Source organism: Mesoplodon mirus, assembly GCF_964341445.2.
Source record: "Mesoplodon mirus genome assembly, chromosome: 19".
NCBI lineage: Eukaryota > Metazoa > Chordata > Mammalia > Artiodactyla > Ziphiidae > Mesoplodon > Mesoplodon mirus.
Window position 1 is genome coordinate 34,158,200 of NC_138995.1, and position 12,961 is coordinate 34,171,160.

Sequence of the window (12,961 nt, forward strand, 5' to 3'; positions counted from 1 at the left end):
AGTAATTTGACATTTGTTTAAAAAATCATGAACCTAGGTAAGTGCCAAGGAAAACACTGCTATATAATGCAAAATAATTTTATTCTGATCCATTTTTTTAAAGTTCTTTAAAAAAGTTCTTTAGGAAAAAAACTAAATAAATAACCAACTCTATAAAACTTAAGGCTCCAAAACAGAAGTGAAGTTTCTCCTTTAAAAGCTATGAACTTTCCTGAAATTCTCTTATTGTAATAAAGACTGTCCTCTGAGACTAAAAGTCACCTACCAATTTCCTAGTTCGACTGTTTTTTTTTTTTTTTTTTGCAGTACGCGGGCCTCTCACTGTTGTGGCCTCTCCCGCCGCGGAGCACAGGCTCCGGACGCACAGGCCCAGCGGCCACGGCTCACGGGCCCAGCCGCTCCGCGGCATATGGGATCCTCCCAGACCGGGGCACGAACCCGTATCCCCTGCATCGGCAGGCGGACTCTCAACCACTGCGCCACCAGGGAGGCCCTCGACTGTTTTTTAAAATTCTCATTTACTCACAAATCTCCCCTTTGCCAAAGATTCCATTTTGAGAAACTGATTTAAAATTTTTTCTCAGTAGTATTTATTCCACTATTATTTTTTCCTTTTCTGTTCTATTTCCACTAGAGCCAAGAGAAACACTGGTAAGGGGAATACACTTCAGTAAGCGGAATAAACTTGTCCTTGCCAGGAGAAATACACAGTTAAATAAAAGGACAGCCAGGTGCCTATATTATGATGGGTAGAAAAAAATGCTTTTCACCCATTATTTCTCCACTTGCCCCCAGAGTTCTGCTGAGCCACCCACCCTCTGGTTTCTGTCTCCTCCCCCTGCTGAGTAAGGGCCCCCGGTGGCTCTCTAACCCCATGTACAGAAGGCAAGGGAGCCAAGGCAGCTGAGGCTGCCAGACTTTGCTTTCCCTGTCTGGAAGGCAAGCAGGCCTATGTGAAATTCCAATCACTTATTTTCCTCTCTCAAAAAAAGCACAGGTTATCAGAAGTATTCTTCTGGAAGTATGAGATAGTGGTACAAGCCATTTAAATAAGTCTACATTCCAATTAACTTTGGCTCAAAGGCCTGGTAGTTGTGGGTTACTGTTTCTCAGTAAATGGGAGATGAAAGCTTCAAGAATTAATAAAGCCTTCTAAGAATGGTAGTATACTAGAAACCACATATGCTCACATAATTACTTTCCTCCCTCTCAGGGTCAAGAGCAGGAAAACTACATGAGTAAGTAAAGCATTAATCACAGACTTTAAAAGATTCAGAATAGAACTCAGCTATGCATTTACATACAATGAGAAAAAAAAATCACTCCTGTAGAATAAACATGCTATGTCTGAATAAAAAATTTTGAATAAGGCCACACATACTTTTCTTCACTTACCTACTGAAATGGCCAGGTCAACATTGGTGGAAAACCTACTTAAATACTTTAATATAATCTCCAAACACCCTTCTTTGTTGAATATAGATACTGCTCTACTACTGCATTCACTAAATTGAAGGGGGGAAAAAAGAGTTTTACTATTCACATTTTAACATTATCAACCACAGAAATTCATGAAAAAATAAGTAGGCTTTGTAAAAGAACCAAAGAGTTGTAGTCAAACACCCACCATTTTTATAGATGAAGAAACCAATGCCCGTTCATAGTCACTGTGCAGGAACACAACTGGCTATCTGTATTTTTATTTCCATCACAGTAGGATCTTTTAGCCAATCTCTTTACCTGCACGCCAATTTCCTTACAGGAGGTTAAAGATGGAAGAGAGCTTAGAAATCATTTACTTCAATTCCTCATTTTGTGGATAAGGAAACTCAGACCCCAAGAGGTGAAGTGATCTGTCCAAAGATCACACACTTTGTTACTGGTGAGTCTTTGGGTCCAGCTTACTTGTCTTTCCACTATATCACAGTAATAATAAATTAAAGTAAGGATAAAAGGCCTTTATACTTATTACGCTAACAGTACAAATTTAAAAGAAAAGCAAAATTAAAATTTCATTCGTTCCATCTAGACTGTTATAATTTTAACCGAATTTGCAGTCTGCAACAGAGAAATTGTTAAAATAAATATTTTTGAAATTATACTACTTTTTAATAAAAGAATCAGAATTAATGTTATCAATGTTATTAATTAACATATATGCTAAATATCGGGTAAACAGAACTAATTATAATAATTTTATCCCTGGTTCCAGAGAATATTCCTCCAGACATACCACATATACACATGACAGACTAACAGCTAACAGAGCTGACTAAATGACTAAATTCAATCCTGCTGTCTAAAGAGAAACTATTTTCTGTTTGTGTATCCATCTCTCCATCCATCCATCCATCCATCCAATCTAGTTACTGCAACACTGCTATGAACCTCCCCTCAAGAAGCCCATAGTAAAGTCAGGTATAGTCAGGAAAATAAAGCATAAACGTGTGAAGATAATGGGCACTCAGGAAAGAGAGATCACTGTGGAGACCACTTTTTCAGGCACTTTTCAAAGAAAACTTTTTTTAAATTTCTGAGTTCAACAATTTATATATTAAAGTTATCTGAAAAACAGCACCCACTAGCTTGCTTGAATATGGCATTTCCTCAAATCTGATCTCTCCAATTTTCCTGGTGGAATGCATCCACTAGTTTAAAATGAAATCACGGGGGGGACGGATACATTGGAGGATCGGGACTGACATATACACACTACTATATATAAAACAGATAACTAATAAGGACCTAGTGTAGCGCACAAGGAACTCTACTCAATATCTCTATAATAGCCTATATGGGAAAAGAATCTAAAAAAGAGTGGATATACGTATATGTATAACAGATTCACTTTGCTGTACACCTGAAACTAACACAACATTGTAAATCAACTCTACCCCAATAAAAATTTAAAAATAAAAACAAAAACTAAAAAAAAAAAGAGAGAAATCATAGGCAAGTTTGGATTGCTATGTAGGCAGCTTTCTAGGATCCAACTTAACCTTGTATTCTATGAAGTACCTGTGCTTTAGGTCAGAAATAATCATCGCTGCTGACTGAAAATAAGGAAATGACAGATTCTTGCTAGAATCTGGCTAGAAATGTGAGACAATAAAATGGCATAGAAAAAAATGCAGGTTGTGTTTCCAGCCATCTCCATTCCTAAAAGCAAGCCCACCCACCCCCACCCCTACTCCCACCCTCCCCCGCCCCGGGCCACTGTTACAATGATGGAATGGAGCGTGGCCTTCTTCCTACTGGGACCAAAGGAGCTCTTCTCGGGCATCTACCTCCCTGTCAAGTGGCACCTGCCACGGCAGAGGAGTGAAGCACCCACTGAGGTCTGTGGTCCCTGTCTCATTCCAGATGCCAGGCCAAAGCAGCTACTGCACTGGAGCCTGGCTGGCTTTAAGACAACTGCTCCTTAAGGTACACGGGTAGTGGGGGAGGAAGGAGGTGCAGTGGGTACTAATGGCCATGATTCCTCTTATTTTTGTCAGCAGCAATGACTGGAGAGAAGAGCTGTAAAGCAAAAAAGGACGTAGTGATGCTACGAGGAAAACGGCTTGGGAAGGACAGTTGATCTTAGGTCACTTGATGGGACCTCCGACCAAGCACTAACATCACAGATTTACATGCCTACCAAAGAGAACAGAGATTCCTCTGCAGTTTAACAGAGGGAGCAGCAGCCTGAGTAGCACTGAAGCAGGAGGCTGCGTCTAGAAAGCATCTTACCATATATTCCACAGCACGTTCATGGCCTCATTGGCTATGTTTTCAATAGAATTTCTGTTCTGATCTTTTTTTTCCTGTGGAGACATCTCATTTGAATCCAGTCCAGTACTACACTGAAACCAAATACCATGATTAGCAACTTTGTTCAAAAGAATAATTAAACAGAAAGACAGTGAAGAATCACAAAAAGTAAACATCAAAAATGATAGTGGTTGCCTATATGGGAAAAGAATCTAAAGAAAAAAATAAAGAGTGGATATATGTATATGTACAACTGATGCACTTTGCTGTACACCTGAAATTAACACAACATTGTAAATCAACTATACTTCAATAAAAATTAAAAAAAAAAAAACAATAGTGGTTAACAAGCCCATCAAATTCTCATAAACAGTACAGTTCCTGTAACCCTGCACCCTTCTGGCAAGAAATACAGACAAGAAAGATTCACAAGTCACTGTACAAACTGGATAAAAAGCATTTCACATTTTAAGTGAAAATGTAAAATCAATACAAAATATATTATCTAACGTGGTAAAGATAGTATATAAGGCAAAGAAAAGTAACACATGATAAGAGCTAACATCTATACAGTACCTTCTATGTGCAAGGCACTATTCTAAGCACTTCATGTCTGTTAAGTCATTTAATCCTCACCACAAACCTATGAAGCAGATGAACTCTTATCCCTAATGTCCTGCTACAAATAGGAAACAGAGGTACAGAGAGCTTGCTGAAGGTGTAGCTTAGTATCTAGTGAAGTGGGATTCAGATCCAGGCATCCTGGCTCCGAAGTGGGTGCTCTGAACCACTCTGCAGTTCTGCCCCTCTCCTACAATCCACGGCACCCTCTAAAGCAGGCTTCTTAATCTCAGCACTATTGCCATTTGGGTGGGACGATTCTTTGCCGTGGTGCATGTGGCTGCCATGCGCAATGTAGGGTGTTCAGCAGCATCCTTGGCCTCTACCCACTAGATGCCAGTAGCAACCCCTACTCCAAAGCCATGACAATCAAAAATGGCTCCAGTCACTGCTAAATGTCCCCTGCAGGGCACATCATCCCTAGTAGAATCACTGTTCTAAAGGGAACAAGACTGACACCTCTCATCAAAACTGGATATTCTTTATATGGCCTCAAGTGAAAATTACCCATCAATACAGAATAGTGGACCAGAGGCATGGTGGAGGAAGAGCTCCTTAATCCCTGAACTACATCATGCAATAAAGGTGGCATGATTAAATCTGAGAACATAATCTAGTCTTCTCAGCAAATTCCTAATGTCTGTGCTTCAGCTTCCTCATCTGTAAAACAGGAATAACAATACCTGCCAAATAGGACTGCTCCAAGGAATAAGTGAAATAATACACAAGACAGCACCTAGCACATAAATAAGCAACCAATAAATACAAATTATTTTCATCGCATGAAGTTTAAAGTCTAAAGGAGTCAGTCTATAGTTTTAGGAAGGTCTTTTCTAACGAGCAGTTAAATAAAGGTAGTGGGGACAAACTAGAGACTAGTATACATGATGAGATCAGTGTTTCCAGGAAAGAAATACAATTCCTATAGAATGTTTTGAGGGAAGACAAAATAACCAACACCAAAGTACTTAAAAAGTAAAACAGGGACTTCCTTGGTAGCACAGTGGTTAAGAATCCGCTTGCCAATGCAGGGACACAGGTTCGATCCCTGGTCCGGGAAGATCCCACATACCGTGGAGCAACTAAGTCCGTGCGCCACAGCTACCGAGCCTGCACACTAGAGCCCACGAGCCACAACTACTGAGCCCTCGCACCTAGAGCCCATGCTCCGCAACAAGAGAAGCCACTGCAATGAGAAGCCCAGGCACCGCTACGAAGAGTAGCCCTGGCTCACCGCAACTAGAGAAAGCCCGCGCGCATCAACAAAGACCCAACGCAGCCAAAAATAAATAAATAAACTTATTTAAAAAAAAAAAAAAGGCAAAACAAAACCCCAAACCGTCTGAGTGTGTATACTAACAGCGACCTGGGAAAGTGGCATACCTCTTTCAGCAGTGCGACCAGCGGAGTCATGATATCCTTAGTCACCATGTCATCACAAACTTCGAAACCACCACAAGCACTGAGATTTCTACACAAGAAGTTTAAAACAGGTTTTACTTTCAGACCACATGTCACAAAACATATTAAGTGCTCAAGTTTATTTCTATTTCTACCCATACTTAAGGTTTCCCTGAAGAAATCGCTTATGATTCCTGTAAGATGCTGCACAGCCAATCCACAGATCTCCACCTATGCTGATCCTTGCTCTACATGAAGTAAACAGATGTCTCTGTCTTGTAACAGCTTAGTTTTCAGGACTGAGACGATACACAGGGAGAGGGAAGACTTCTCCTATTTAATGTGAATCAGTCATGGCCTGATCTTTTTTTTTTTGGCCACACAGCCTGGCTTGTGAGATTTTAGTTCCCCGACCAGGGATTGAACCCGCACCCTCTGCAGAGAGAGCACGGAGTCCTAGCCACTGGACTGCCAGGGAAGTCCCCTGCCTGATCTTATATGAAGGGAACTTTTCTTGGAATCAAGACTTCCAGGGTAGGAAGGGTGAGACTATTGAGAAAGACATTCCCTTGAAGCAATCCTGACTAAATTTAATTTTGATTGGAAAGACATTGCTTCCCCTCTGAGTGCACAGCAGTGTGCCAGGCACTCAGGATATGAAGCCTCACCATCTTCCAAGAGCTCTCAGTGTGTGTATGCTTTGGGGGGAGGGGAGGGCTTTCCACACATGGTTTCCTCCATCAAGTGGTTAATCCCCACGCATCCCCCAGATCTCACCTCAAACATCACGCCCTTAGGGTTTTCTTCCCTGAACCCCCAGGTATACCTTCTCATAGCATCTTCTGTAAATATCATTGGCTGTAATTACACACATGTGTGATTAGTTGCATAATGCCTGCCTCCCTCAATACTGTAAGATCCATTAAGGACAGAAATTATGTGTCTTGTTCACTGCCACATGCCCACGACCTAGCCCACTGCCTGGTGCACAGCAGGCGCTCAATATATACTTGCTAAATCAATGAATGAAACAGAATAAATAAAGACAGAGCTATGAAAGCTACAAATATTAACTTTACTCTTGCCCCCCCTACAGTCCATTCTCTGCACAGCTACCAGAGTGGCCTTTTGAAAAGGTAAATTAGACCAGTCACTCCTGCTTAGAATAGGTCCTTTAGCTCTACACCACCGGATGCTTATCCATCTCTCCAGCCTCAACTCTTACAATGCCTGCCCTCCACTCTATTCGGCCACATAACCTTCCTACCTTCCCATTCTTTAACCATGCCAAGCCCTCTGCTGTTGCTGTTCCCTCTGTCAGGAATGCTCTTTCCCTTGTTTGTCCACGCCTGGCTCTAGCCTCCAGAGCCAGGAGGCTAGAGTTCACAAATGTCATCTAAAGATCACCCAATTTAAAGTAACTTCCCACCCCCAACTCATCATCCTCTTGGTTTCTCCATAGCACCACTTACGATCTAATGTTAGCTTTCACCTGTTTACTGGTTTCCTGTCTGTCTCCGCATCAACACGGGTTCTGTGAAGGCAGGGATCTTGGCTGTCTTGCTCAATGTCCTGCCTGCTCAAAATCTACCGCACCTAGAACAACTGGCATTTATACTGGGGTCCTCCGGAGTCTGAAGCCTGAGTTCAAATGCCCCCTCTGCAAATAGGAGAGCCTCTGCAGTTCCCGGCCCTCCCGAGCTGCCGCAGACAAGTGCACTGAGGATGAAGCCGATTAGCTACGGTGCGTGGCACACAGGAGGCGCCAGCTGGACGCCGTGGGCCCGGATCCGAGGCACCACCCCGGACTCCATTCCCTGCTCACCTCAGTGCGCCAGCCGCCGTCTCCCTCACCGCCAGGCTGGGGTCGAGCAGCAGCGGCCCGAGGCGTCGCACGGCGTCCCGGCGAGCCAGGCCCGGCAGCGCCGGCCGCTGCTGCACCAGCCGGGCCAGCCCCGCGCAGGCGCACTCGCGGACCTCGGCGCTCGGGTGCTGGAGCTGCGGGAAAGAACAAGTGTCAAAGAGAGAGCAGAGCGCACGCGCGGGGGCGCGGCGGCAGGGGCGTGTGGCGTTGCCGGGGGGCTCCGCGCGAGGCCTGACCCCCGCCCTTCCCCGCGCGGCCCGGCGAGCCCTCGCCTCACTTTTTCTAGCAGCTCCGCCGCTGGCCCGTCGTCCTCCTCTGGCTCAGTCCCGTTCGCCGCCGCCGCCTCGGCCTGACAGTCGCCCGTAGGAGAGAACTGAGGTCGCTTGAAGCGTTTCGTCCGGCTCTTGCCCATGGTGAACTGCCCTGGCGGGAAGACCGAGAGAGGAGGGCAACAGCAAGAGGGTGGAGTCTGCTCAGCTGGCAGCAAAATCTTGCAGTCTAGGGGTCTACGCACTACTGTTCAGCTGGGCCCGATGACGGCCGGAGCCCACATGGGGAAGCAATGCGCGTGCGCGTGGCGTGTTGGCGGCGGAGGGGGGTGGAGGCCAGCGCGGGGAGAGCGCAGGCGTAGAGGGGAGGTTGGGCGGGCCCAGACCTTGCGGAGGGGCGCGTCTTATGGGTTTTCTCAGGAAGGGGAAGGCTGGATTTGAAGGGTAGAACCGACTCCGCCTCCCACCAGCTAGTGACATTTATCGTTACTGAACTTGCCAAACCTTTATTTCCATAATAATCAAATGCGATTAAGGATACCTAACTTGCCAGGTTATTGTGAGGCTTAAAAAATATTATGTAAAGCGCCTAACTCCAAGCCTGATGTATGTATGTAGTAGGTGCTCAAAAAATATTAACCACGATTTTATTTTGTGCCTAGCACAGCTCCTGTCATAGACAAAGTCCCTATTTGATGGACTCCCTAAGAAGTTACTAAACCTTCCTGCCTCAGTTTCCTCATCAGTGAAATGGGGATACCAATAATATATACGTAATGGAGTTGTTATAAGGATAAATGTGTTAATGTGTTTAATATGCTAAGAACAGAGACTGGCACATAATAAGCACCATATAAATGTATGGTTGAAACTTTCATTTAACAAATAACAAAAGGATTCTTTCACAAGTATTTATTGAGTACCAGGTACAGTGCTGGGCATTGGGATAAAACAATAACCAAGACAGATATGGACCCTGTCATTTGTCTTTGTCCTTATGGAGTTTACAGTTTAGTGAGAAATGTGTTAAATATATAATTATGTGAGTATTTAATTAAGTTGTGGTAAGTACTCAGAAAGAAGGAAAAGTACAGGAGAATCTCCTGTAGTCTTTATAATTAACATGCATTTATGGAGCACTCAATAGATAATATAGCTTTCACGTCACCAATGTATGGGAGAAAAGTTCCATCCCATGGCAACCCTACCCTCAAAGAGTTGACTGTCTAGTAAAGGAAATGACTAATTACTATAGCATATTTTGGAAAATAATCACAGAGGTGTAGCTGAAGCTGTACAGAAGCTGAGGCCTATCAAAGACCAACTTTAGGCACAAGGAAAACTTGGAGCCCCCAGATATATGTTGGTGGGTTTTACTTCCTAGATCTCTCTTTTCTGGCTACTGATCTCCTAACCTCCGTAGTCCAAGCTACTATCTTCTCTTGTCTTGACCACATGGCCTTCTGGTCTCTCTTTTTCTACCCTCACCATCCGTTGAGAAGCTGGAGTGATTTCTTTCAGAATGAATATCCCTCCAACTTTCTCATATGCATTCCTTTGCTTGAACCCTTTCAATGGCTTCCATTTCTCGTAGGATGGGGATCAAAATCTTAGCCGGCTGCAGTGTCTCATCCTGGCCTGCAGCTTCATCTCACGTCACCTCCTGCATTCTGCCCTTAAGCCGCCCTCCAAAGGGCCTCTTCTGCCTTAGGCCTTTGGACAAGCCCCAGACCCCACCCCTGTCACGGTGAATGCAAGAGTCACTTCTTCATAGGTGCCTCCTCTGATTTTTTTTTTTCCTCCTCTGATTTTGAAGTCTGAGATGGGTCTCCCTTGAGATGGCACATATCCTGTTCCTTTGCTTCAAAGCACAGTTCAAAATTACAGTTATAACTTAAATTTGTGTATAGTTCTACACAATTCTTATACCCATACTCTGCCCAACTGCACACTAAACCTTGTGAGGATAAGACTGCCTGTTTTCACACATCACTGTCTTCCCAACACTGGCCAAGACCTGGCACAAAATAAGCATGCCATTTCTTAAATGAATAGAGATCACATAATCAAGAAAGAGCAGGGCATGCAATCTAGACAGAATAGGGGGAGACAAAACAGATTCTTGCTATTTCTCTCACTGTGGGGATGAGCAAGAAAAAATAGTTCAAAACCTTAGTCGGGGGAGAACTATGGGATCTATTTCATTACTATTTCCTGTGAGAAATTACATTTCTGCTAAAAATGAATGATAAACTATTTAATGAGCTTAAGAGCTCTTCCAGGACCCACCTAAGATCATCAGTCTTAGGGGAAGCCCAGTGACCTTTAACCAGTCTAATAATCCAGGTTAACCAGGCATTTAAAAAAATCCAGCCAAGCAATGATTGACATGATCAATGTCAGTGATCCAGCCAACCATCCCCTTTTCCTACAAATTATCATTGTCAAGAGGGAATTTTTGAATTAGATTGCTTAGAAGCCTCTTTCAAGACAATAAAAATGCTTGTAATCAATTATTTGCAGATAAATTTTGTTTTAAATAGGAACTAGCTGTTCTCTCAGACTCCTGTTTCTCCCCCTTCACACGTCTGTTGGGTAATCTTCCTAAAAACACACTCCGATCAATATTCATTGAAAACCTTTGACAGTCCCCTGTAGGTGCATAACTGAACCAGGTAGAATCAGGCTCAGACTTTTACATGACATACCTGTGCGGCCACAGCACCCTGCCACATGCTTCCAACACCTCATCTCTTGCCGGGGAGCCTCCTCACTCACCACAGAAACTCCCTTGGACTTTCCTTTACCCAGGCCTGGGGGCTGTATAGCTCAGCAAGCTTCCCCAGTACACCCTGGCATTAATTATTTCCATTTTCCTGATACACAGTCTCAGATCTACTTCCAGTTCCTCTGAGTGTTACAGACTCATTGTGGGATAGGAGATGTAAAACAAAAAGATGGCTGTCCTGTGGGGCCTGGCCTGTTGTCCTCCTGTCCCAGCAGATATTCTATCCTCAGCCCTCCGTGTACCGTTTTGTACAGTGCAAATCTACACCAGAGGTTCTAAGCAGGGGGGATGACTTTGCCCCTCAGAGGACAAATGTCTCCTGGGCAGCAGTATTGCCCTAGGTTGAGAATCAGAGAAATGTACTTTTGTTGAGTGACTATTTGCTTATTGGCCTAGACTCTATGAAGTTAGATATAATTTATAGATTGATAAATTGCAAATGATTTTGTCCTATTGAGAAGCAAATTATTTCTGTCTAGTAGAAAATATAACCTCAAAGAATACAATTTCGGGCCTCCCTGGTGGCGCAGTGGTTGAGAGTCCGCCTGCCGATGCAGGGGATACGGGTTCGTGCCCCGGTCTGGGAGGATCCCATATGCCGCGGAGCGGCTGGGCCCGTGAGCCATGGCCGCTGAGCCTGCGCATCCGGAGCCTGTGCTCCGCAACGGGAGAGGCCACAACAGTGAGAGGCCCGCGTACGGGGGAAAAAAAAAAAAAAAAAAAAAAAAAAAAAGAATACAATTTCATTGACTTGTAGGACATAACCAATTTCATACCTAACCTAGCAATCTTTTTTTTTTTATTGAGGTATCGTTGATGTACATTATGTAAGTTTCAGGTGTACAACATAGTGATTGATTCACAATTTTTAAAGGTTATATTCCATTAGTTTTAAAATATTATAATTTATATAAAATATATTCCCTGTGTTGTATAATATATCCTTGTAGCTTATTTATTTTATACATAGTAGTTTGTACTGTTTGGTGTTCTTTTTTTGGCCACACCGCATGGTTTGCGGCTTGCGGGATCTTAGTTCCCCAACCAGGGATCTAACCTATGCCCCTTGCAATGGAAGCAAAGGAGTCTTAACTGCTGGACAGCCAGGGAAGTCCCTAGTAGTCTGTACTTCTTAATCCCCTCCCCCCTTCCCTCTCCCCACTGGTAACTACTAGTTTGTTCTCTGTATCTGTGAGTCTATTTCTTCTTTGTTATATTCACTATTTTAATTTTTAGATTCCACATATAAGTGATACCATACAGTATTTGTCTTTCTCTGTCCAACTTATTTCACTTTAGCATAATACCCTCCAAGTCCATCCATGTTGCAAATGGCAAAATTTCATTCTTTTTTATAACTGAGTAGTATTCCATTGTATATATATACCACATCTTCTTTATCCATACATCTGTTGATGGACACTTAGGTTGCTTCTGTATCTTGGCAATTGTAAATAATGCTGCTATGAACATTGATACATTGCATGTATCTTTTTCAACTAGCACGCTTGCGCGCGCACTCTCTCTCTCTAAATATATATATTTATATATACACACAGGAGTGGAATTGCTGGGTCATATGGTAGTTCTATTTTTAGTTTTTTGAGAAACCTCCCTACTGTTTTTCACAGTGGCTGCACCAATTTACATTCCCACCAACAGTGTGCAAGGATTCCCTTTTCTCCAATACTCGCCAACATTTGTTATTTGTGTTCTTTTTGATGATAGCCCATTCTGACAGGTGTGAGGGGATATCTCACTGTGGTCTTAATTTGCATTTCTCTGATGATTAATGACGTTGAGCATATTTTCAGGTGCCTGTTGGCCATCTGTATGTCTTCTTTGGAAAAATGTCTATTCAGTTCTTCTGCTCATTTTTTAATTGGGTTTTTTTTTGTTTTTGTTTTTGTTTTTTTGCGGTATGCGGGCCTCTCACTGTTGTGGCCTCTCCTGTTGCAGAGCACAGGCTCCGGACGCGCAGGCTCAGTGGCCATGGCTCACGGGCCCAGCCGCTCCGCGGCATGTGGGATCCTCCCGGACCGGGGCATGAACCCGCATCCCCTGCATCAGCAGGCAGACTCTCAACCACTGCGTCACCAGGGAAGCCCGAGTCTACATTCTTAACCATACCATTATAATGGCTCATGACTTAAGTTCAACACACACATAAACATCCTTTCAATCAGAGTCAAGAGACTTGGTGTTAGTTGTCTTCAGTAAGTCATGGGGACGTAGAGTAAAGTCACTTTGAAAATCTAAGACTGT

The 12,961-nt window shown here is 43.5% G+C and overlaps 1 protein-coding gene across 3 annotated transcripts in view; it reads right to left on the minus strand.

Annotated features, from left to right (window-relative positions):
- The window catches only part of HEATR3 (HEAT repeat containing 3), a 36,839-nt gene extending 28,607 nt beyond the window's left edge, over positions 1-8,232 (minus strand). For all 3 annotated transcript variants that reach the window (XM_082606789.1, XM_082606788.1, XM_082606790.1), the window contains exons 1-5: positions 7,917-8,232; positions 7,601-7,773; positions 5,758-5,845; positions 3,733-3,845; positions 1,396-1,505 (exon numbers count right to left, since the gene is read on the minus strand). In XM_082606789.1, the coding sequence (XP_082462915.1) occupies positions 1,396-1,505; positions 3,733-3,845; positions 5,758-5,845; positions 7,601-7,773; positions 7,917-8,051 (619 nt within the window). In that variant the 5' untranslated portion in view covers positions 8,052-8,232. The remainder of the gene's footprint in view (positions 1-1,395; positions 1,506-3,732; positions 3,846-5,757; positions 5,846-7,600; positions 7,774-7,916) is intronic.
- Positions 8,233-12,961: the final 4,729 nt, after the last annotated feature.